Genomic DNA, 24,865 nt, shown 5'->3' on the forward strand with positions numbered 1-24,865 from the left:
GTCTGGATATGCGGGGGCGGGGCCAGCCGCGGCGGAGGGGGCGGGGCCAGCAGAATCCAAGATGGCGGAGGCGGAGGCGCCCTGGAGGTGAGAGCGAGGCTTGCTCGGGATTTTTTTTGGGGGGGGGTGACGTGTCTGAGAGGGAAGCCGGGGGTCGCCCTTCAACCGGCTCTCCTTCCTCAATAACCTCTCTTTCATCCTTCCTTCACCCCCTTTTAACTTCTGGCACCCCCTCGCCCCCTCCCCTAATTCCCCCCCGTGCCTCAGTTTCCCCTTTTTTCAGGGACTTATGTGGCTTTCCCCTTTCCTAGACAGCCCCCCACCACGCCTTGCCCTCGTGGCTTCCTCTTCTATAGGGCACCCCTCTGTAGCGCCCCTAGACCAACCTTGCCGTGCGCGGCACTGCAGCACCCATCATCCTGAGCCGAGCGGTCTCAATTTGGGGCCGAGGTGGCCTTCCCTTCTTGCAAAGTGCAGCCACCATCCTCCCCAGCCAGGCCACTCCTTTCAATATTTGGACCACTCCCCTCCACAGCCCCAGCTTGCCTGTCCATAGGGGACGATGGGGTTTGTAGTCCCAGCCGCGGACGAGGCTGACCAATTAGGGAATGATCCATGCAGGGGTCTCCCTGGGTCGGTCTTTTTACAAGTTTGCAGAGCTTTGGAGAAGATAAGAAAAGCCCTTGATCTTTCCTTCCCTTTGACTCCCATCAGCCCTGGCCAGCCAAGGATGATGGGAGCTGTCATCCCAAACATCTAGGGGCCATCAGGATGCCTAGCCAAGCATGCTCTTTTCCCAGGAACCCACATCCGGGCAGCCCCCTTCCCCACCCTGCAACCTCCTGCAACCGATAGACTGCCCCTTGGCATGGATGCTCTCTTCCCCACTCAGCCAGGCAGTAGCCTCCGGATGAGGAATTCAGCTGTCAGTTTGGATCATATCCCCAAATCATTTTGCCCAGCATTCTGGTTGTAACGGCTGACAGTTACTGCTTGCAGGAATTACAGAGTTAATAGATTCCTCTGCTTTTTCTGTGCGGAAAAAAAACTCTGAGATACTCTCCGTGATCTTGTCTTTGGTAATCTCATTATACGGCTACCCAAAACTGTCACAACCCTTTTTGAATTGCTGTATTCTTCTCAGTGATCCAATACTTTCCCCCAGTTTATTGGTTTATTTATTCCACTGACCTCTCCTCTTCCTCTCCTTCTCACAAGCTAATTTTTTTCTCTCTCTCTCTCCTTTCCTCCCATTTCTTTATAATCGGTGCAATTGCTCTTCCTGTTTGTCTCTGGGAATCAGTTCCTTTTTACAGTTGGGTTTAAGAAATGCACTTCAATTCACCACTGAGTTCTTTCATATCATATGGTGCTGTGCTCCCTACAAATCTGCCTGGCCTTTGGGCCCCTTGAAGTTTCAACAACTTATTTTTCACCTTCTTGAATTGAATGCTGAAGTTCCTGAGGGCTAGCAACTTTCATGTATCTGAAACAAAAGAGCTGAGATTCACACTTGTGTTGACCCGCACATTGTCCTAGAACTGTCTTTCAGTGCATACCACCACCGGTTTGTAGTTGTCCTAATTAAACCATGGCTTGACGGAAGTGATTTCTCTTGGATTTTGGTAGCCTTTTTGTAGGAGACGCTCATCCCACATAGAGGGTCTGGTGGCCATGCAGCAACATGAGCCGAAAGGAAATCTCTGCCCCATGGAACTTACAATTTCAGGTCTGGTGTGGATAGAAGAAGAAGAAAAATGGAAAATATTTGCAGTTTTTATGGGAGGGTTTAAAATTAGGTGTTTTTCAAGCTTGTCAGCAGCCTGCCTCTTTGCTCTATCTGGTTCCAGCTTTGTTTCTTAAATCTCTTGGTTGCAACATATATGGAGACTGGAAGTGATCTTTGCCCCAGCAGCAATTTGCCCTTCGCTCCCTCCTTAATGCCCATAGTCCCCCCCGCCGCCCGCTTTCGGCTAGAACAGTGTTTGTCAACCTTGGTAACTTTGAGATATGTGGACTTCGTCTCCCAGAATTCCCCTGCCAGCATGCTGACAGGGGATTCTGGGAGTTGAAGTCCACCCATTTTAAAGTTGCTGAGGTTGACAAACACTGGGCTAGAAGCTGCTTCCAATCCCCAACAACCTTGCTGGGAACTTGATCAAATCCTGAAACATGCAGCTTAGTTGGCCTTTTAAGAGACCTCAAATGCCTCCTGCAAAATAATAATTTGCTGTCTCCCCTGAGTGGGGCACTGAGATAATTTGCAAGTACAAGAACAAATCTTACGATGGTCTATTACAAAAGCTTTCAATAGGCTAATTTTAGAGGGAGCAGGAAGCTATTTTGTCACCAGCTGAGGAAGACGTTGCTCAGCCATAGAACATCTGGATTGGGGCATCTCCAGGTAGGCTGGAATAGACTTCTCTGTAGGCCTTTAGAATGGCTTGCCGATCCTGGAGACAGGCACCAGCTTAGGTGGATTGGTGAGCTACACCGCTGCATTTGGTGGTCAGGAAAAAATGTGTTAAAGTTCTTTAATTCTGTCTCATCCTGGCTAGTAAGCAGCTGTGTATCAGCTTCGCTCACCAACCACTCTTGTACATTGCTATGGAATTATAATATGACTGTGCACCTCTGGCTAGTTTGGACAAGTGTCCCCCCCTCCCCTCCCCCCCCAAAATTAAAAGTTGAGAAGGAAAAGCGTTTGCATTACTTTCCTCACCTTAATAGTTGCCTTTGTGGGCGGATTTGTTCTTTCTGAGCCTTTGAATTTTGCCAGTGGGACATCATCTCCTTTCCAAAATCTACTCTGGCTGCTTCTTTCAAAGAGATTTTAAGAACTGCCTCGGCTGGATCAGCATCAAGCTTTGCAGAGAGCCCCGTGGGCTGCTTCCAATAGCCCATAAGGCAGTGCCTATCCTCGTTCTCCATTCGTTGTGTGAGATCCCCATAGTGTAGAGCAGTGTTTCTCAACCTTGGGAACTTTAAGACGTGTGGACTTCAACTCCCAGAATTCCCCAGCCAGCATGGCTGGCTCAGGAATTCTGGGAGTTGAAGTCCACACGTCTTAAAGTTCCCAAGGTTGAGTAGCACTGGGGTAGAGGCTGCGTGTTCATTCACTGTCAGCAAACTACCATCTCCCCAGTGAATTTAGCCAGTTCCCTTCCTGCAAGGCAACAGCCCTGGCCAGATCTTGTGGGAGTCAGAAGTTTGCAAGCTCTGAATGCGTTGCTTAAAAATGCGTCTTCCTTCCTGCTCCACCCAGGATGACCGCTGTCGTTTGGTTGACTCTTCTCCTGGCAGTGGTGTCGGCGGTGGACCGAAGCAACTTCAAGACCTGCGACCAGAGTTCCTTTTGCAAGTAAGTCATGGGAAGGGAGAAGGGACGGAGAAACGCTGGCAGTCCCTTGTTCCCAAAGGAAGCAGTGATGAGATGACGTCGTCATCATCTTCCCTTGCATGGCACCCAGGCTGGGGAATGAGACACTGGAAGACATGGCATGGCTGGTCTGTCTCCAGTAACTGTGGTTTCTCCTCTCCAGGCGTCAGAGGAACATAAAGCCTGGAAGCTCCCCTTATAGGGCTCTGCTGGAATCTCTGCAGCTCAGCCAAGATGCCATGAAAATCCAGCTTATTAATGAAGCCAACAAGGTAAATTAACCCCCTTGGACTTCCTGGAGGGTCGGAAACAAGTCGTGCCCGCTCTCTTTCGGACCGTCTGAAAGGTTTGAGGGTTAGGAATGGGCCTCGGGGTGAGAAAATTGAGAACTCCCCCCACGGCTAGCGAGATGAGTCGGGCCACAGCCTCGGCTCGGGGTGGCGTTTGCTGGAGGTAAAACGCTGATGGGCTCCGTTCTTTCCGATGCCAGGTTCCTCTCCTCCTCGAGTTTTATGGCTTGAAAGGGAACATGACTCGCCTCCGGATCAATGAGTTGACTCCCCTCAAGGCCCGCTATGAGGTACCCGACGTCTTAGTCCAGGATCCCCCCACCACCAGGTACGGAGATGGAATGGTGCGTGTGTCCCAACATGGCAGGTGGTCTTGGGGTGGGTTGTGTGGGAGAGGGTGCGTTAGGAGGCAGCCTGCCTTTAGGGCTTCCCCAGGGACAGGGGTTCAGGGATAGAAAACTAAAAGATTGGGTGTCACACCGTACGGGTCTTGGTGGGGATGGAAATGGTCTTCCAGCCAGATTGGGGTTCCACCTTCCTCTCTGGGATCAGCCCCTTCACATCCCACTCGTTCTGCAATGGACAAGGAAAGCTGTTAGAGGGGCCTTCATTAAAGGGGATAAAGGAGAAGATTTCTGTCTGGGTTAGATTTCTGTCCCATCTTTCCATCAGGGGCTTACGCTGGGCTGCACCGCATGTCCTCTTCTCTGTTTTCCCCAGAACAACAACCCTGTGAGGGAGGATAGGTTGCAAGGGAACGCCTGGCCCACGGTCAGCCTGGAGGCTTCATGGTTTGGAGGGACTAAGACCTGGGTCTTCCCAGTGCCAGACCTTCCCTACTACACCAGACTGGCTGTTGGGCTGAGAGGGAGGAACTGGCCCAAAGTCATCCAGGGAGCTTCTGTAGTTCAGGTGGGACTCGAACCTGGGTCTCTCCGCTCCTAGTCTAGGATCTTCCCCATGGAGCCACCCTGTATCTTGGGCTGAGAGGGAAGGACTGGCCCAGATTCACCTAGAGACCCTCGTGGCATGGAGGGATTGGACCCTGGATCTCCCAGCACCAGGCCAGCTCCTTAACCGCCGCACCACCCTGGCATTCCTGTGGGGTCATTAAGGCTGGGATTCCGCAGCACGTTTAACCAGCTCCGTTAAAGACCTAGCAGCTGCTAAGGTTACTGTTAACCAGGTTTTTGGTTTTTTTTACAAGGTAACTACTATGCAAGCCAGTCTGCTTGGGTCATTGTGGCTCAGTGCATTGGGCGAAACTAGAATCTGAGTTAATTCAGTAACCTCAAGCTTGTGAATCTAGCTCAGTGTTTTTCAAACTCGGCAACTTTAAGATGCATGGACTTCAACTCCCAGAATTCCCCAGCCAGCGTGCTGGCTGGGGAATTCTGGGAGTTGCAGTCCACGCATCCTAAAGTTGCCGAGTTTGAAAAACACTGAGCTAGCTTAAACATCCCTCTGTGAACAGATGAGGATGTAGCATGACGATGTCTGCTCTTCCCCTCATTTCCTATGTCCTCATCCCACCCATGTGTGTGTGCCCTCCCCCAAGATTGTCTGTCACAGGCCGCGACGAGAACAGCGTGGAACTGTCGCTCGGTGACGGGATCCACAAGGTGATCCTGACGGCGAAGCCTTTTCGCATGGACTTGCTGGCAGGGCGGGAGCTGGTGCTGAGTGTCAATTCCCGGGGCCTGCTTGTCTTTGAGCACCTGCGCCAGAGAAAGGACTCGTGAGTACCTGGGGTCTCCACGCAAGGAGTGGAGAGGGTTGTTCTGAGGCACGGTGGGGTCCTTTTCCTTAGAATGGGAGCCTGCTGCTAGAGGGGGGCTTGGTTCACTGAGGTTAGCATTCCTGGGTTTCGTCCAAATGGGTTGAGTGGGGCTCATCTGTCAATCATCTCTTTGGCTCCCTTTGTGGGAGCGACCCCCATCCGTTGGTAGGGCCCAGCTGTTGAATTTTGGGAAGGAAGATTGACGGTGATCCCTTTTTCTTGCAGCCAAAGGTGCTGCAGAGGTGGGGAGTAAAACTGGCAATCAGGAACAGGATTCTTCCCACTTGGTCCATTCCCTGGAAAACGGACAGGATTTTTGACCACAACAGCCATATTTTCTCACTAGAAAGGGAATGGGCTTTGCAGTACTTCTGGATGCAATCTCCGGAAACAATGGCAATTGCAGTTACCTTTTCAACCTCAATTTGATGGAGAGCTGTTGGGCTAAGGCAGTGTTTCTCAACCTTGGCAACTTTAAGCTGTGTGGACTTCAACTCCCAGAATTCCCCAACCAGCCATGGCTGGCTGGGGAATTCTGGGAGTTGAAGTCCACACAGCTTAAAGTTGCCAAGGTTGAAAAACACTGGGCTAAGGCCTCCAAACAGTTTCCTGGCTTTTTTTGTGGAAAGTTAAAAAAAAAAAAAAACTATTATTCAGGTTGATGCAACCTCTGTTTTTCGGCATGTTTTCGGACAGCTGAGGTTCAGGGATTTATGGGCGTTGACGTCCCACAGAATCCAAAGACTTACAAGCTTCCCCTGTCTCGTGTGAGGAAAGCAGCAAGCTTTATATCCATGTATCTACCTCTCTGTCTGTCTATCTAACTATCTAGGTGGGTTGTAGAAGATAGACAGATGGAACACTTGGTTTCCCCTATCCTTCTCTTTCCTAATACTCAATGCCCCACCCTGGCTGGCTGCCCTTCCCCAGGCAGGAGCCAGGCCCAAGGTGGCGGGGTGGCGGTCGGGGAGGTTGGGGGCATCTCTGAGATTCCATGCACTGACTCTCGTGTTTTCTGTTTTTGTTGGTCTGTACCACCCCCTCTCGCTCGGCCCCCCCAAGTTTCTCGGATAAAGTTAGTAGCACGGTCGTTAGCATTTGGGATAGGATCAAGAACCTTTTCTCTAGGTAAATCTGCAGCTTCTGCTACTGTTTCTCAATCCCCTTTCCCTGCCCCACGGGGATAGTGGTGCTGCCCTTCCTTCTGACATATACAGCGGGGGAATCTCACCCCCCAGCCTCTCTCTTTCTCTCTGCCCCTTCTTTTGGGAATTGAGAATTACGTCTCCTTTCCGATGGTCCTGCAGAAGAGAAATGGGGACCACACATAAGCCAGGGTGTGTGAGTCTGCCTAGTAAGAGAGCACTGGGGGTTGATTGAGATCCAGGGCTGGAACAGAAAGGTGTTGGGGGAGATATCCAGAAATATTTTTAACCCCCCCCAATGCATCCATCCTGGTTCATTCAGTGGGCTGTAACGCTTTCACTAGATAACAAGCATTAAGAGCTAACAAAGCCACATGAAAACTTCCACCAGGTTTCAACCTTTTAGGTTCTGGGAACTACCAGAGAATCAGAGAAGCACTTGTGGAACATGGGTCGATCACAGTTAAGGGACGTAGATCACCCCCACCGAAAATCCCAGCTAGTTGTTCCCAAAGAATCTGGGATGTATAAACCAAGAACAAACTCTGGCTTCCTGGCTTTTAAAGGGCACAGCAAGCTAGGATCCCTCAGTGTGGAATGCCGAAACCAGGCACCCCGAATATGGGCACCCTCCAGAGGCATAGACTTCATCTCCCAGAATGCCTAGGTAGCCTAGTCATTGCTGAGAATCCTGGGAGTTCAGGTCACCGATGATGAAAGGCTGCAATAAGCTTGTGAATTTTGTTTAGGTGGTCTGCTCACGCTAAGTGGTGGAACCTAACAGGAGTAGCCTGAGTTCATCATGCCAAACTGTGTGTGTAAATTGCAAATCTGGATTCTCTAAAATCCTGGCTTAGCATACCACGCAAATGCGATAGTCCAGTGAGCTTCACGACTGGCCAAGGATGCCTTGGAAGCACACCACCTACATCCAGCAAAGTCAGATGTGAGCCTCCATCAGGACTAGTGGATCAGTAGCTGAAAAGCAAAAACAGGCCATCACTTGCTGCCGGCTCTCTGGGTAAAATTGGTCTCCAAAAGCCAGGATATTTCTGGAATCTAGCTTGTTGGTTACTCATGTCGATTTTCCTCCCTCTTTTCTGAGAAAAGATAAGTCACCAGCCAATCTTCTTTGATGGCCTGTGTGCAGAATCAGGCCTCTTGACAGGGAATCGGATTCTTTCTATGTACAATTCTGGTTTTCTTCTCTTCTGGACTCCGGAAGGTCCGCGGCATTCCTGATGGCTGGCCGGCAACTGCTTCTTGAACTCTTAACTGCCTTGTCTCATTTGGGGGACGCTGGTTGGGGAAGGCTTAGGGTAGCTCGGTGAAGGTACCGAGAAGGCCTCTGTTTGGGCAGAAGACAAAGATTGTCCTTGGCTAGAAGCATAAAAAGGGATCTGTCCCAAGGGCCCAACAAGATATGGGCATCAGTAACTGGTTTTACCCCGTTCTCTGCCCCATGGCTAGCTCTTCCCCCAGTCCCCCGATTCCCTACTAACTAGCTGGGCTGTGAAACAGTGTGTGTGCTTAAATTGATTGATATTGCAGTTTGTTTGTGCCAGGGGGTACGTGTGGGGGTCCAGACGTGCACCCAGACATGGACGCACACCAGATCTTTCTTTGGCGTTTGATTAGCTTTTTCACTTGCTGTTCCTGGGTGGGGAAAGGTGGGGGATCTCAAACTGAGCCTTTCCTTTTCCCATCTCCTTTCCTTCCAGAACACCAACAAAGGAACCAGAGTCAGAAGGGGAGGGGGCTACGGAGGCCTCCGACGTCCCTTTGCCTTCGGAGGAGGAATCTGCGGAGAAAACGGAGCAGGTGAATCCAGAAACCCGATTTTTCCAAGAGTCAGGCAAGGAAGTGGTGGCCTTGGGTCTAATTCCATGCCTGCTACAAAGAGAGAGAAAGAGAGAAGAACCCCCCCCTCCAGGATACTAGAAACTCTGCTTGCCTGAAATTATCTCCACCCTTAAAATAGCCATACTTACCTTACAGTGCCTGTTTTTTTAATTGTTATTATTTATAATAACTGGAAAGAAACAACGTTCCCCCACCCCGCTTACAATATGGCATCGAATAGGGACAAACATCAGCAAGGTGGGCGTTTTGGAGTGGCTTTTTCCCTCCCATCGATATCTAGCAATGCCACTAAAGGAACCCTGAATATTTATGCAGTGTCCACGTGCCGTGTCCTTCCACAGCACGCCCTTGTGGCTCGGCTGAAAGATCCTTGCTTCCTTGTATGTTAAGTAACTTCAGACAGATGCTGCAGTTAATAGAGAACCGAGCTTTGTTCAATGGCAGAATGGTTTAAATTATTACCAGCGGTAAGGATTTTATTGTTTCTTCCACTCTTCCTTTTAAAAGAGCCCGGAGCAGTCTGTATAAAACCACAGCACCGCCCAAGGAAAGCAGTTTGATCAGGCGATCGGCAGTAAAATCCATCTCCTGTTCAGCAAGGCAATTAAAGTGATGATGGTACAAAATAAACATGATTTCAAAAGTCCTCATTCAGTGCCTGGCATTGGGAATGTAAAACAAAATCAGGAAGGAAGTAATGGGAAAGCCTTCGTGCTTTCAGAGCGGTGGTTCATCGCGTGACCCTTTTGTGTTTTTTTCTAGCCGGAGGAGGTATCCAAAAAGGAAGGCGAGGCTGAAGAGGATCCTGGATCCTGGGAAGAAACTTTCAAGACCCACACAGATAAAAAACCCAATGGTAAGAGCTTTGTACTGGGTATGGGTGCTTTTTAAATTTTATTTATCTGTATTACGTCCCCCCCTTTTCAATTTGGAAAGCACTGGATTGAAATTATAAGCTCTCCTTTCCCAATTTCCCAGTACAATGACTGTTTAACATGCTTGTCATTTAGAAGGCTGAAAAACAGGATCAGCTAGATCAGGGTTTCTCAACCTCGGCAACTTTAAGATGAGTGGACTTCAACTCCCAGAATTCCCCAGCCAGCCTTGCTGGCTGGGGAATTCTGGGCGTTGAAGTCCACACATCTTAAACTTGCTGAGCTTGGGAACGCTGAACTGGATCAAGCTGCATCTTTGAACAAGTCATTAATTTTGCATGTTCATTTTTGTGACTGTCATTAATTTTCTTCCTGCTGCTCTTGATAAACAGGCAATGATTCTTCGAGACATTACTAAAGAAAAGCTGCTATTAAATCTATAAGGCTACACTTTACTTTTAATTCTTTCAGGATCTCAGTGGTAGAATACTTCTTATAACTGGTGACTGGGGATCACAAGGGCTTTAGAGCAACAAGTATATTTCTTACAAGAGTCAGGCCCCGAACAAAACTTTTACGTTCCTTTTCTGCACTACTGGCCACCATTATTTGGATTCCCTAAACAAGCCCCGGTTAGGGAATTTTCCTTCTTCCCTGGAGAATTGTCCTGGTTAGTTTCCTGGAAATAAAATACCGCAGGCAAACCAATATCCTGCTTTGTGGTGTGTGACTTCTAATGTAACACCAAACCTCAAGGTGCTTAACTGGGATTCACAAACCAGCTTGTAGTTTCACATTCTGGCCTGATGGTTGCTTGCAAACTGGGGTTTATCAAGTGGGATCCCTTCAAATCAGAAGATGAAGCACGCTTTGGCATATCAAGAGTGACCTCACCCAGAAGAACTTGGTGGCCATCCAGCTCTTTTTCTTCCCATCTCCTTGTTCTACAGGGCCAACGTCGGTAGGACTTGATTTCTCATTCCCGGGAGTGGAGAACGTATATGGCATTCCAGAACATGCAGACAACCTTCGTCTTCGAACCACCGAGTGAGCGGGGGGTCAATGGGGGTGCTGGCAAGGGGCCATTTCTGGTAGGACTGGAAAAATTGGTGTTGGAAGATGGCAGGCATCTAACAGTTTAGATGGTGGGATTCTCTGAGGAACTATCATGCTGCCGGTGGGGGGAATGGCAATCTAGAATCCTTTATGCAATTTTCTCTGCTCTTTCTAATTATCACATGCTTGGCAGGGGAGGGGATCCATACCGCCTCTATAACTTAGACGTCTTCCAGTATGAAATCTACAATCCAATGGCTCTCTACGGATCGGTTCCGGTGTTGTTAGCTCACACCGCCCAGCGCACTCTAGGCATTTTTTGGTTCAATGCGGCCGAGACCTGGGTGGATATCACCTCCAACACAGCTGGCAAGGTATGAAGTGTGGGTCTGGCTGAGGCCTAGTATATGACAGTTTCCCTAGTCACCTATGGTAACCTAAAGTTCTGTACAGGTGAGCAGTTGGGATTTTATTCAAGTGAGTGAGAGGGTTGACAGCAGTGGTGAATTTCTTCACCTCTCCTTCATTAGCCTGCTGAGTTTTGTCCTGGTTACAGAGGACGTATCTCTACAGAAATATTAAAATGTCGACTCGTCCCACCTTTCATCCACTTTGCAGTACCAGACAACATAAGGAGGTTACAAAATAATGGAAATGCTGTAAAACCGAGTATAGAATATCCAGTTGTTTTAGCTACCCACAATGGTTGATAGTTCTGAGACATTGTCTAGAATTATTAAAATGTCTTGGGCTTTCAACCACCAGATGTTGCTGCTAGGGAGGCCAAGTTGGTATTTATTAGTAAACCAATACTGTCGATAAATTTAATATATAAGGTAGGGTTGTTGTTTTTTTAAGTTTAAGGGTCGTTCCTTTTTTTAGTATATTTTGATGTTTTGCTTGTATTTTGTGGATTTCTATAAATAAACGATGCCAAGTTGGGGTTAAATTCAGAGCAGATGCTAACTCTGATGGTACTTGGGTCTGGGTGGTGTCCTGTGATTGGGGCCACAGCAAGAGTTGATAGACATCTTGCAGTAACCTGGTTTGTTTGGTTTTGCTTCCACCTGTTGGGCAAACCCGCCCATATAAGAGGCTTAATTTTACAGATGAACCTGATGAGTTGTGGTTATTCATCAAACCATGGCTTCGTGTGATGTGCAAACCACTGTCAATTTGGCTGCAGAGGAAGAAGTGTGGGCAGGCGCAGGGAGGGGAACGGGGGAAAATAGTGTGTGAGCTGATAGGAATCACAGATAGTGTCTGGCTGGACTAACGAAGAAGGGTTCCCTGCCCAAATTCTCCTGCAGACCCTGTTTGGGAAGATGCTGGATTACATACAAGGAGGAGGAGAAACACCCCAGACAGATGTTCGTTGGATGTCAGAGAGCGGAATTATAGATGTGTTCCTACTGCTGGGACCTTCACCTACTGACATTTTCAAGCAGTACACATCCCTCACAGGTGAGTTGGGTGGGAAGAGAGGAGATCTTGAGGACAAACAACAGAGGCAAAAAGAAATGAGGTTGGCATTAACCTGCCTGTTCCTCTGAATTCTGCTTTCAAGCATCTGGAGGTACTTGGTATCTTCCCTTTGTTCAGATGAGGAAACCTTGTCTGGAAACAATCCAAAGAATGAGAAAATTAGGAGCCCCGATTAAGAATATTTATTAGACCGAAGGTGAAGGTGGCAACCTGAGAATGCCAGCAAGGCCTCGGTTTTGAATGAGACGCCAATATACAGGTAGTCCTCACTTAACAACCGTTTGTTTAGTGACCAAAGTTACAACAGTGCTGAACAAAGGGACTTACAACCGGTCCTCGCACTTACAACCATCACAGCACCCCTGCAGTCACATGATACCGATCCAAGTCCTTGGCAACCAGCTTGCGCTTACAGTAGTTGCAGGGTCCCAGGGTCACGTGATCGCCATTTGCGACCTTCCCAGCCAGCTTCCAGCAAGCGAAATCAATGGGGAACTGCATGATTTGTTTAACAGCCACGTGATTTATTTAATGGCCGCAGTGATTCGCTTAATGACTGCTGCAAAAAAGGTCATAAAATCAGGCGCAACTTGCTTAACAACTGCCCCGCTTAACGAATTTTCCAGTCCCTATTGTGGTTGTTAAGTGAGGGCTACCTAGGCACTTGACAATCAATGTATGGCAGTGTCCTCTATATGTATGAACGTGGTAGCAGGTCCATAGCCGTGTGTTTCTGCTTCTCCAGGCACCCAGGCTCTGCCTCCACTCTTTGCCCTGGCCTATCACCAGAGCCGCTGGAACTATAACGACGAAGAGGATGTGAACACAGTGGACAACGGCTTTGACGAGCACGACATCCCGTATGACGTCATCTGGCTGGACATTGAACACACTGACGGCAAGCGCTACTTCACCTGGGACCCCAACAAGTTCCCCCATCCCCGGGAGATGCTTCAGCAGCTGGCAGCCAAGAGGCGGAAGGTACCGGAAGAAAGCTCCAACTGACAGGCCTTCCTGGGGCGTGGTAGTTTCTGAGCCTCCCATAGTTGGACTGTAATTTGGACATTCCAGGCATAGGCAGGATCTAGAACCCCAACTAGACATAGATTTGGCAAAGTAGGAGCGGTTCCCTCAATGGGGTCTTCAAGGAGATGGGTATGTTAAGCCACCTACTCCATCGTCCCAATCATGTTATTTGTCCTTCCCCCTGATGCAGATGGTGAGCATCGTAGACCCACATATCAAAGTTGATACCGGCTACCGAGTCCACAATGAGATTCGCTCCCGGGACTTTTACGTCAAAACCAAGGATGGGAATGACTATGAAGGCTGGTGTTGGCCAGGTGAGAATAGCTATAAGATGGTTGGCTTCTTCCTGGAGTCTGAGCCAGCCCCTTTGTCGGGAGTAAGCTGCATGGCGCTGGTGGGCCTCCAAGATGCTGGTGACCAACTTCTTTTGCCCCTGTTGGACTTTCTAGAGCCAGGAAAGCTAAATCCTAACCTTCTCCTCATCTTTTGGATGAGAAACCCCCACATTGGCATTTTTACCCATTTTATGAAGGGGCACACTCCCAAAAGTGCTCAGAATTCTAAACGTTTCTATCAGTCCCCCAATGTTTCCTTGGGTAGTAGTCTGGACCAAACAATCAGCTGTCCCATTGAGAAGAAGACTCAGCTCAACTCTAAGCCCTTTCTCTGTCTCCTTGTGCTCAGGTTCAGCAGGCTACCCGGATTTCACTAACCCCCAGATGCGTACCTGGTGGTCCAGCATGTTTTCTTACGACCAATACGAGGTAGGGATCTTCCTGGTCTGTGCAGGCCTTCTTTCTACTAACAGAGCAAACCCTACTCCCTTCTAACACTGAAGATGTTACCTAGCTGGGTAATGAAACGTTTGCAAGGAAGCAACCAACCTCAGAGCACCTCAAGGACTCCACACTTCTTTCTACTCTTTGACCTCTTCCTGTTGCTCACTTCTCCTTTGACCACAGGGCTCCATGGAGAACCTCTACACCTGGAACGACATGAATGAGCCCTCTGTCTTCAACGGCCCTGAGGTCACTATGCACAAGGATGCTGTCCACCAAGGAGGCTGGGAGCATCGTGACATCCACAACCTGTATGGCTTCTATGTGGTGAGTGTTGTTTCCTTCAGGGCCATCACAAAGCGAGTCTTTGGCCTGAGCTGCGTGTCCGAGGACCCTGGCGAGTTGTTGAATGAGGATGGCCTTGACAGAGAGAGGGAAGACCCATTACCAAGCCAACAAACAGATAAATGTGGCTTCAGCCCATACAAAGAAAGAAGTTTATGAAAGGGTCTTAGACAGGGACCCCCCCCCAATTCACAAGAAGATAAAAGAGGGAGGAAAGGAAGCACATTCAGACTTGCAAAATTCTGTTACTATAGCCATTCTAATAAAAGTAGTTCTAGGCCTAAGTGGCGTCTGTTTCTTGATCTGTCTACCTTCTAGGGCAGGCGTCTCTAGAATGTGCACAGAGGTGTGGGACGATGGGAAATTGTGGGCTGTGGAGTGGTTGGGTCTGTAGACAGTTGGGTTGACTCTTGATCAAAGTTTCAGCGGTTTCGGTAACAATCTTTTCTCCCCATCTCTGGCAGCAAATGGCAACAGCCCAGGGCCAAGTGCAGCGGTCTGGTGGTGTGGAGCGGCCCTTTGTGTTGTCCCGAAGCTTCTTTGCGGGTTCACAACGTTACGGTTGGTAGTGGGCACGTGAAGATGAATGATGGCGTAACTGCATCTTGGGCAAAAGTCCCCCATTGAGACTTCCAAGCTGGGCCTGGGGAAGAAATCCATTCCAAAGATTGGAGGGACAGATGTTCAAGTCCTCAAAGGAAGAGCTTGTGGGGAGGCTGTGAAGAGACAGCCGTGGGGAAGTCAGATGTCAGTTTATCTCATAAATCGCAGTTCAGCCCAAATGGGAGAAAGTTGAAGAAAGGTCCTCCAAGTCTTCGAAAAGACTCTCCCTTAATTCACTCGTTATAAATGGGACTGGAAAGTTTTTATTCGGTTTTTTCTTTTTTAGGCCAGTGTTTCTCAACCTCGGGAACTTTAAGATGTATGGACTTCAATTCCCAAAATCCCTCAGCCAGCATGGCTGGTAGGAGAATTCTGGGAGTTGAAGTCTACTCAAAGTGGCCAAGGTTTCGATTCAATTATTTTTATTTTTCATAATATACGAATTAAAAAAATGAAAGAAAAAAAGATTCCAGTAAAAATATGAGAAACAGAAGAATTGCGAAAGGAAAAAAAGTAGTAGAAAAGCAGATTAGAAAATAGAAATATGTTGGTATCTTTTCTTCTGTTAGGTTTTTCAAGATTTTGTATTTACCTGGAGAAACATATTTGAGGCCTTATCTAAAATCTAGCTAGATCTGATGTCCTTGGTTTTGCACAGAGCAATGGTTAAACCTGTAATGGTTGAGTAATGCATCTCCCTTCAGGGATTTGTAAAAAGATTTATTGCATGGCGCCAGGAAGTCCACAGGGGGTGAATAGTTCTTTATTTCGAAACTTCTCTTGACCTCGTTTTCCCTAGGAATGGCAGGAGAGCTCATAATACAAGGAGATCAGCGACACTAAACCCTGGAAATCAAAATAGTAACGCCAGCCATGACACCCTGCGCCCAAAAGCTGTTTAAAAATGAGCTGAATGCTATTAATGGTCAGTCAAAGATGCTCCGTGAGAGCATATATCAACCCCCAACTAAACTGCTAAAAATTATGCAAAGAAGAATGATAGAAATGCAGCAAAGATCTCTTCGGTTTGAAGCAATTGAGCTAGTCAAATCGAAAGGCTTCCCCAAAAGGGTTATTAATCCTGAAGTAGATTGATTGAATAGTGCCAGAACCAGGGTTAGGCTGACCAGAGATGATAGGGTTTGTAGTGTTAAATTTCCGGAAGGGTAGTAGATTGGGAAAAGTCAGTGGCTACTCACCGTGTCTTAGCTGCTGTTACAGCTCATTGCTGTTTTGTACAGGCGCTGTGTGGACAGGGGACAACGCAGCCGAGTGGGACCACTTAAAGATCTCCATCCCCATGTGCCTCAGCCTGGGTCTAGTGGGCATCTCTTTCTGTGGAGGTAAGCCCTGCCGGTCGCGATGTAGAGGGAGGATCCGATGGCGTCTGAATAATGGAGGGACGATTAATCCGGTCCCTTCGAATGTTCAGAAGGATGTGTTTCCTTGGCCCTGAAGGTGTAAGAAGCCTTGGGTGGAGGGGGAAGGTCTATTACACCCATTTTTCAGATGGAAGGGGTAAGGCAGAGTGGGGAGGGGCCCTGTGGAGTCTTCATAGCAAGCAAGGTCGAGGTTTGAATTGGAAGGAGGCGTCTCAAGCCAAGGATAGAGAACTACTTTTGTTTGTAGTAAACCAGTGTTGTCCAAACTTGGCCACTTTAAGATGAGTGGACTTCAACTCCCAGAATTCCCCAGCCAGCCATGGGGAATTCTGGGAGTTGAAGTCCACTCATCTTAAAGTGGCCAAGTTTGGACAACACTGTGCTAAACGAAAAAGCTACTGCAGTACAGCAAGAGAATTGCATTAAGCCTTTGGTGGTCTTAAAACATTGATTTCTTCTAAAAAAAAAAGGCTCCCCCACTCCTCCACTAGACACCAAGGAGTGGAAATGTTATTTCTACAAGTCCTTTGCTGATCCAAAGAAGGAAAAAGGGCCCAACCCCAGCCAGGGAAAGAAGACTCCCCCCCCGCCCTCCCGATTTAAAAGACATTAAATGTCCTCTCTGCATCTTCCTTTCAGCCGACGTGGGCGGCTTCTTCAAAAACCCCGAGCCGGAGTTGCTGGTGCGCTGGTATCAAGCGGGAGCCTATCAGCCTTTCTTCCGGGTGCACGCCCACGTGGACACCACCCGCCGGGAACCCTGGCTTTTCGGCGAGGAGAACAAAGCCCTGATCCGGGAGGCCATTCGGGAGCGCTACGCCCTGCTCCCCTTTTGGTACACCCTTTTCTATCAATCTTACCGGACCGGCCAGCCCGTCATGAGGTGAGTGGAATAGGGGCTAGAAATACGGAGAAAGAGATGCGCCCTGATTCAGGTCACCCCTTGCCCTGAACCAAAATCTGACTTGCTTGTCCTTGGGGGGGTTGAGGTTTACAAACCAGAGTTCAAGAGTTGGGTCATTTCAAGTTTTGGAGGCTAATTCGGTTAAGGAAATCATGGCTTGGTTTGCAGCGTGAACCTGATCTATGTGTTTTTATTGTCATGTTAAATAATTATAATTTATTAAAGAATATTATTTATTTCTGTCTTAACTTGGTCGCGAGCCGCCCAGAGTCGCTTGTAAAAAGTGCAATGGGTGGCTATGTAAGTTGGATAAATAAATGATAAATAAATGAACATACGCATAATTTCCATCCGGATTGGCAAAGTCCGTGGCTTAGAACCTGGTTTTGAGTTTCTAAATAATCGTTTTGAGTTGCTTTTCGCGCTCCCTTTCACAGACGGCTCAGCGTTCTTGTCCGTTAGCCTAGCCAAAGGCAGTTTGTTAATTTGTAAATTGCACCAAGCCATGATTAGGGATGTTTAACTCGCTGGATTTGGTGTCACACAGAAGTGGCTGGCAAGCTACAACTGTGATGTGGCCGACACATTAAGGTATACTTTACCCATGATTCGCAGAATAACCACAATCACCTAGGTTCGCTCAACATATCTAAGGCACAGTTTTATGCTTTTGGCTCATTTTATTTTTAAACTATTTTTAACTGTTTTTATTTTATGTATAACAGTTTGTTTGTTGTGTTTTTTAACTTGTGAACTACCCCAAGTTACGTCGGTGAGATGGACAGCTATATAAATGGAAATAAATAAGGAAATAGGTCAGTCCTGGTTTGCAGATCACACTGGGTGGGTTCATACAACACCCAAAGTGACAAACAAGCTTATTTTTTAAAATAATAACTTTATTAAAGCTACAAACAAACCTAGAGGGCTGCATGAAGCCGGCCTATGGTATGACGGGGGAAGGAACCGTGGCTCAACGTTGGGTTTGAACTGACAAATTATCTTCTTGCCTACTTGCTTCATCGTTCCAGACCCTCTGCCCCACAGAAAGGGGACCACTGAGCAGGTGAAAACAAAAATACAGTGGAACCTCAGTTTATGAACTTAATTCTTTCCATGACTCTGGTCGCAGCCCGAATTGGTCGCAACCCGAAGGAAATTTCCCCATAAGGTTCAATGTAATTACCGTTAATCCGTTCTGGTGTGGAGGACAGGGAGGCGGCTATTGCTTGGAGGGAGAGTCCCCCTCCCTACAACCACGTGTCAGGGGCGGAAAATGGCCGCGGACCACGTGTCGGGGACGGAAAATGGCCGTGGAGCACGTGTCGGGGGTGGAAAATGGCCGCGGACCACGTGTCAGGGGCGGAAAAATGGCCGCGGACCGTGTCACGGGAGGGAAAATGGCCGCGTATCCTGTTCGTACCCCGAGGCGGAGTTCGCAAACCGAGGTAAATTTTTGCGGCCGGAGCTGGTCGTAACCCGAAAAGTTCGCTAACAGGCGTTCATAACCCGAGGTACCACTGTACTGTAGATCAGTATCTCTAAGCCATGGTTTGATGTGAGTGATGCTGGTGCGTCTCTTCTCTTAAATCATGTTTTGTCCAGGCAGAGATTATGCCAGACCGTCTTCACACATCCTTAATCATAGTTTGAAATCATTTCCCAATGGTATTGTATGATAGTTTCTCATGACCACATTAATTCTTTCTTTTTGCTTTCTGATAGACCTCTCTGGGTAGAATATCCCCAGGATCCCACTGTGTACAGCATTGATGACCAGTATCTGCTTGGTAAGTTTTTGTGTGTGTGTGAGAAGGGCAAAGATGAAGGTTCAGTTGTTCTACTTCCTGTCCCTGGTGCCTAAACCCCAGAAGTCTTTTGATTCCTGTCATTTTCAGCTGAGAATTTTCATTTCTGAATTAAAATATGTTTTCTAATCAGACGGGAGGGGACTCCTTTGATTTCAGTAGGTTATAAAGGACAGAAATGGTCTTTTTTGATCCGTATTTCAGAGGGGCCTCTTGTGGGATTAAGCCATTGGGGGACATTTTGTCTATTGACTCTCCTGTTAAAATGCCAGTCTCTGAATAATTAAAAATGAAGCATTTGACAGTGCTAGAACTCGAGGCATTCTATAGAAAGGCTTTGGGGAATGTTGACAGCACGTGACTTATACTATCTTGTTTTAGTTCTTGGCCTTATTCAGTAAAGTCGCCATTTCTTCATCTGTTGGACTACAATTCCCACGACTCTTTGACCACTGTTGGCTGGGAGTTATGGGAGTTGACGCCCACTGCCCCAAATTCAATTGATTTTATTCCTTTTTCAAGGGGCTTCCTTTAGAGTTGGCGGTGCTGTTTGAATTTGAAACTAGTTTTTGAAATACCGTAAGCGGTCCGTTCAAGTTTCTAGACCTCATGCTCATTGACCAATCTCCCTTGCAGGCAATGCCTTGTTGGTTCATCCAGTAACAGCACAAGGAGCTCGAGGCGTGCAGGTCTACTTGCCTGGCAAAGGAGAGGTGAGATTGGTGGATTTGAAGCCAAGTGTTACACTGGCTGGGGGAAAACTCCTTTAACAAGGAGCGTGTTATATGCATGTCCGTATTTAGAAGAATTTTATGCTGCCTTTCTGTTCGGTAGAGCAAGTACATTATTGCCAAATAAACCATTCAGCCTCGGTGCCCTCAAGCACAACTTTAAAAACCACAAATTCAGGTTCAAAAACTCGCTGTGGGCAGAGAATGCTGGAACTTCTCCCGATCGACTTTTTGTGCTCTTAAAGAAACACAAATTCACCTTGGTTGCCTGGCCCTGTTTCAAGCAAAGCACTCCAGCACTGTCAAGACTTTTGCATGGATCCAGATCCCAAAGCCCTCTAATACATTCTCTTGGCAGGTTTGGTACGATGTCCACACCCACCAGAAACTCCACGCACCCCAGACCCTTTATTTAGCAGTCACCATGAACAGTGTAAGTTGAAGATTTCAGGGAGAGGATGCATCGCAGAATGGAGGGGTGCTCCTCAGAGACAGGTCAAATTTGGGGGGGGGAGCACAGAAATCTCGCTATCGGCTGAGGAGTGGTGATTTTTCCCAAAATCACCCACCCTACCTGAGGATGTTGGTAGCAGGAAACCGTCCTGAACTCTGACCTCAACCCCTTCCCACAGATTCCGGTCTACCAGCGTGGCGGCAGCATTGTGGCTCGGAAAGAGCGGGTTCGACGTTCTTCAGACTGCATGCAGAACGATCCTTACACGCTCTACGTGGCTCTGGGGCCTCAGGTGAGAATGGAAGGAGAGGAATGGATACGTTTGGGAGGCTGCGCTGTGCTGTCCAGTCTGGGTTAACATCAAGGGCCAGTCAAGATTCTAGCAAGGATTCAACCCTGGTCACTGGAGATACACAGCCACGGTTTTCTCCCGTAGGCAAGCAAGGATGTTGGGAACTTAAGCCACAGCTCTGCAGTGGGGAGAATGGGCCCTAGACTTGGGTCCCGCTTTTCTGCTCTCTCTAAAACACCCTGCTCTAGGATGGGCTTTTTCCAGACGTGTGGCTTTCACTTCCCAGAATTCTCAGCCCGTCCCATGCTTCCTGGGGAATGCTGGGAGTTGAAGCCTCTGGCGAAGGATAGCGGGTCTTGAGGCAGAGGTTGAAAAGGCCCAGAAGAGGCCCTGCAAAAGGGATTTGCCCAAGACGGATGTTCCCTGTTCTCAAGGACAGTCTTGTGCTGGGATTAACCATTTGGCTCTTTGCTTTTCTGCCGTTCCAATTCCTCCCAGGGGACCGCACAAGGAGATCTTTTCGTTGACGACGGGCACACGTATAACTTTGAGACGAAAGGACAATATCTGCACCGCCTCTTCCGTTTCTCTGGCAACATGCTGACTGCCAGGTATTCAGTCTAGGATTTTTTTTCCTCCTCCCCCCCCCACTTCCATCTGCAATCCTTTTTAGTAATGTTTTTAACTAATGTTTTATGTATTTATATATATTTATGTTTTTAATATTTGTTGTGAGTCGCCCAGAGTTCCCCCATTGGGGGGAGATGGGCGGTTGAAAAATTAAATAAACAAACAAATAAATAAATATATAAAAAATCCCCTTTTGTTCTTGCTGAACTCCCCAACTTTTCTTTCAGCACTGCAGATCCAAAAGCCAGCTTTGAAACCCCGGCCTGGATCGAACGGGTGGTGATCCTGGGAGCGGGGAAACCCGCGGCGGTGTTCCTCAAGCAAGATGGTGAGTTGGTGGGGAGGGAAAAGTCGCAGCGTCTTTATTTTTCTTTTTCATGGGGGAGAGAGGAAGGGAAGTTACAGGTGAGTCTTTACACCCCATTTGTCCTGGCTCAGATCCCAGTATCACCAGTCAGAACTTGCAGATTGCAGCTCGCTCAAAGGAGGTAGATGTAGAAGTCAGGAACGAATGCTAAAACCCCTGACCGGCATCCCAGCTTTAGATTTTAGTTCAGAGATGAGGATTGATGGAGCAAGCCATCATACGGTCTGTTCACTCTTGGTGCTGTGGTTTGCAAACGGATTCAGCAAAGGAAGGAGGAGAGATTTGCTGCTGTGGTGTATAGATCGGTTCTCCACACTTTTAGGGAGGGAAAAATTTGGAATTACTAGCCAAATCCCAGCCGCAGATGGTCCCCTCTCTCTTTCCTTCCTCCTCCCCCCTTAATAATTAATACCCACCTCCCTTAACATTAACATTCAAGGGGAACATTCTTTCAAAACTGAATCGTAATATGCCTGTTGCTCGGTATTTTATAGGATTTGAGGTGGGGGAAATAGGATAATCTAAGATAGGTTTGGAGAGCTTCCATCTCTTTTCTTCTTCAAAATGTTCCCTGAGGCTATGGGGATGTCAGCCTTGCCCTCTTGCTGAGACTTGCCCTCTCCCTCCTCTCTGTCTCCCCCCCCCCACTTTCCAGATGCAGCAGAGACTCGCCTGGATTTCACCCACGAAGCCGAAACGTCTGTTTTAACCATCCGCAAGCCCGCCGTCAATGTCGGAGCAGACTGGAGCATCTCACTACGATAATGGCACGAGGCGGGGGCGGGGGAGACAAGAATTAGCTGGGCAGAGGGGCAGGGAGAGGTTGAGGTGGGGTTGAGAAGGTCTGGGTCAGGAGCATCCCTGATATGTGGAGTAGGTAGATCTGGAAGCTCCCCACCGCTACTGTATCTCAGGTCCAGTGTTCCATTCCAGAAGGCATGACATGGAAGAGGAATATCTTTCTCCTTCTCCTCTGAACCCTTCCCTCCCTCCCTCCCTCCCTCCCTCCCTCCCTCCTTCCTTCCTTCCTTCCTTCCTTCCTTCCTTCCTTCCTTCCTTCCTTCCTTCCTTCCTTCCTTCCTTCCTTCCTTCCTTCCTTCCTTCCTTCCTTCCTTCTCGAAGCAATATTTGCTGTAAAATGAGGAATCTCCTGGCGGCGCTGGATACAGCTCATTTTCCCTCTGGGGACTGGTGGCCAAATCACCCTTCCCACCTCTCTCCTCATTTTTTTTCTGGAAATGCAAACCTGGGTTGAATTTTTCCAGAGTGGGTGGGGGTAGATCTTTTTCTCCGCACCCCTTTTCATCTCATCTCTGCCCACTTGTTCTGGCTGAAGTTTTAACTCTGTTTCTGGACCAATTGAAAAAAAAAAAAAACAGAAACCAAATTGACCGTAGGCAAGGACTGCCTTTTAACCCCCTTTCCTTGCCAGCTGGTGAATGTATTGAAAATGCTTCTTTCCCCCCCAACCCCATATGCAACCACTTGCTCTTTGCAAGAACTTGTATATGCAGCCAGATCACAAACCTGACCCAGCTCCCTGGCCCTCCAAAGAGGCTCTTGCTTCTCCTGCTGAATCCCTTTTTTTTGTGTGTGGGGGGGGTATAATTCTGTTTCTGAGGGAGGGGGTGGTCAGGTGTCAGTGAATCACTGTCACTTCTATTTATGGGTATTTTTATTTTGGGTGGGGAGGGTAGACAAGACAGATCATGTGAAGATAAAAGAGTGGGCTGTTGCGGCTGGGTGAGAAACCAGACCTAGGCTTGTGGGCAAGTGGAAATGAATGTTTTTGTCCTGCACAGGGACCAAGGAAGAGAGAAGGGGGGGAGGAACCATGGGGGCATGAGCTGCTACAAAACAGCCCCCTCCCTTGCTGGAAAGAGTGAAGCAGGGGTCCATCTGCCCAGGAGTGGCGAACAGGCTGGAATGTTTTCCTTTTAGCTGCTGTGCCTCTTTTCTCCCATTCCTGCTTCCAGCTTTGCTCCTGCCCCTTTGTTTTGTGATTCTATTATCCGTAGGTGTATATGTGGATTAACATTCCTGATTCTGGCTGGTTTTCCCTTATGTGTTTGCAGGCAAAAGGCACAGAGCAGGGCTTTTAGTAAAATTTCCTTCTTAACACACACACACACACACACACACACACGCGCGCACAAAAATCTTTTCTATCCCTCCCTGATTGCAATGACATCTGCAGGTAAAGCTTTTACTGATTTGAGTGTTTTGATAAAAGATGGAGAATAAAAAAAAATGCCACAAAGACTCGTCGTCATTTTAATTGACCTTGGTACTAGTTTTATGCCAAAAACAGTATGTAACAGGTCGAACACTTGATTTTCCATGCTTTCATAGTATAAAAGAGCCAGGAAATTCGGAGGCAAAAAGGAGGAGGGTAACGGGTAAGGTGAGGAATTACTTTAATAAAATATTAGGTATTTGGTATAGTTTTCCATTTCATTATTATTATTTTTTTAATGTGCTCCTTTTTTGGTGGGAGGGCAAGAAACAGTGGCTGGTTGGATCAATTTTTAGAGCAGAGGTTTGGAACCATATTTTAAAACCTCTTTTTTTTTTTTCTTAGAGAAAGCTGCTTAAAAGTGTGTTTCAGAAATAAAACTACAGTGATAATAATGAACTAGTAAGCACCCATCCAGAATTTACTAGAGCCAGGAAGCTCATGAGTCAAAAACCTGATACAGCTAAGAATGAAGAACAAGGTTGTCTAAACGTATTCAGCCAAAGATTTATCAATAGTAAAACTAAGCTCATAGATCTTTTTCCTAAAAATACTGTGTTTACAAATACTATGCTAAGCCATCAAGTGGTGTCTTGGTTTGGGTTTAGTTTGGGTAGAGTCAAGAAACTCTGATGCTTCCCTGATGTTTTTCCTAGCTGTTTTTCAACAACCTACTTTACTGGGAGAATAACTTTTCTTGTTATTGCAAATGTGAGGCCGTTCCTTGCTAATAAGTTTCTTATCTAACTTGCCTTAGGCCACAAATTGGCTCACCTGATGGTTGTGTGGACCTAAAACTTTCAGAATCTCCAGATCCTTATCCTAGAGAAAGGACTTCTGAACATTTCAGACAAACCCCAAACATGTCATAGTCTTCCTTTGTTCATTTACGGTGGAAGGAAGCAGCCAGCATCTGTACAGGCAAAGCTGCATGACTTAAACTTTCCATTATCCTTTTCTTGCCACCTTTATGGTGTTTGCATCACTTTTGACAATGGGGATAATAGAGAATAGAACTTATTTTGTCAGGGTTTTTTTTTCCTTTTTTGGCAAAGCACCTGCTCAAGGGCACTTGGCCAAAAATACCAGAGTTGGGTGCGAAAGGAAGGAACTAGGGCAGTGCCGTATCTTAAAAAAGGCTTACAATGTTCTTCCCTTGAGAAATTATTATTATTGTTGGTTGCATGGTCAGCCAGATGTTTAGACTGGATTTGGCCTTTTTATCCACCAATCGAGCCCTTCCCAAGGACCTGGGATGGGCAGATGTTGTTTGATGGTGTCAAAGATATTGTCGCAGGGTGTATGCTGTTCCAAGTAAAGCTGCCTTTTGCATTTGACCGATGGTGGTGGTGATTATTATTATTATTGAGTATGGTAATTGAATTATCCTTTTTAAAGATTTTGATTCCTTCCTTATTTTTTTTTTAATTCA

General features: G+C 47.5%; 1 protein-coding gene across 2 annotated transcripts; it reads left to right on the top strand.

The window, feature by feature from the left end:
* Window positions 1–34: 34 nt before the first annotated feature.
* GANAB (glucosidase II alpha subunit) lies at window positions 35–23,459 on the top strand. Of its 2 annotated transcripts, XM_088137333.1 has the most exons (25): window positions 35–87; window positions 3,266–3,361; window positions 3,543–3,651; window positions 3,870–3,997; window positions 5,228–5,407; window positions 6,512–6,577; window positions 8,316–8,415; window positions 9,220–9,313; window positions 10,283–10,379; window positions 10,582–10,762; window positions 11,699–11,852; window positions 12,619–12,854; window positions 13,090–13,216; window positions 13,587–13,666; window positions 13,865–14,008; window positions 14,491–14,587; window positions 15,871–15,972; window positions 16,651–16,894; window positions 18,641–18,705; window positions 19,360–19,436; window positions 19,813–19,887; window positions 20,087–20,200; window positions 20,699–20,811; window positions 21,058–21,158; window positions 21,853–23,459. In XM_088137333.1, exons 1-25 carry the CDS (start codon window positions 62–64, stop codon window positions 21,960–21,962), a joined length of 2,916 nt encoding a protein of 971 aa, XP_087993459.1. In that variant the 5' UTR covers window positions 35–61; the 3' UTR covers window positions 21,963–23,459. The 2 variants fall into 2 exon arrangements, with proteins under 2 accessions (XP_087993459.1, XP_087993460.1); XM_088137334.1 differs by lacking the exon at window positions 6,512–6,577.
* Window positions 23,460–24,865: the final 1,406 nt, after the last annotated feature.

This window comes from Python bivittatus, unplaced genomic scaffold (genome assembly GCF_059951505.1).
Source record: "Python bivittatus isolate LINGU-HERP-01145 unplaced genomic scaffold, Pbiv_v1 ctg000180_np1212, whole genome shotgun sequence".
Taxonomy (NCBI): domain Eukaryota; kingdom Metazoa; phylum Chordata; class Lepidosauria; order Squamata; family Pythonidae; genus Python; species Python bivittatus.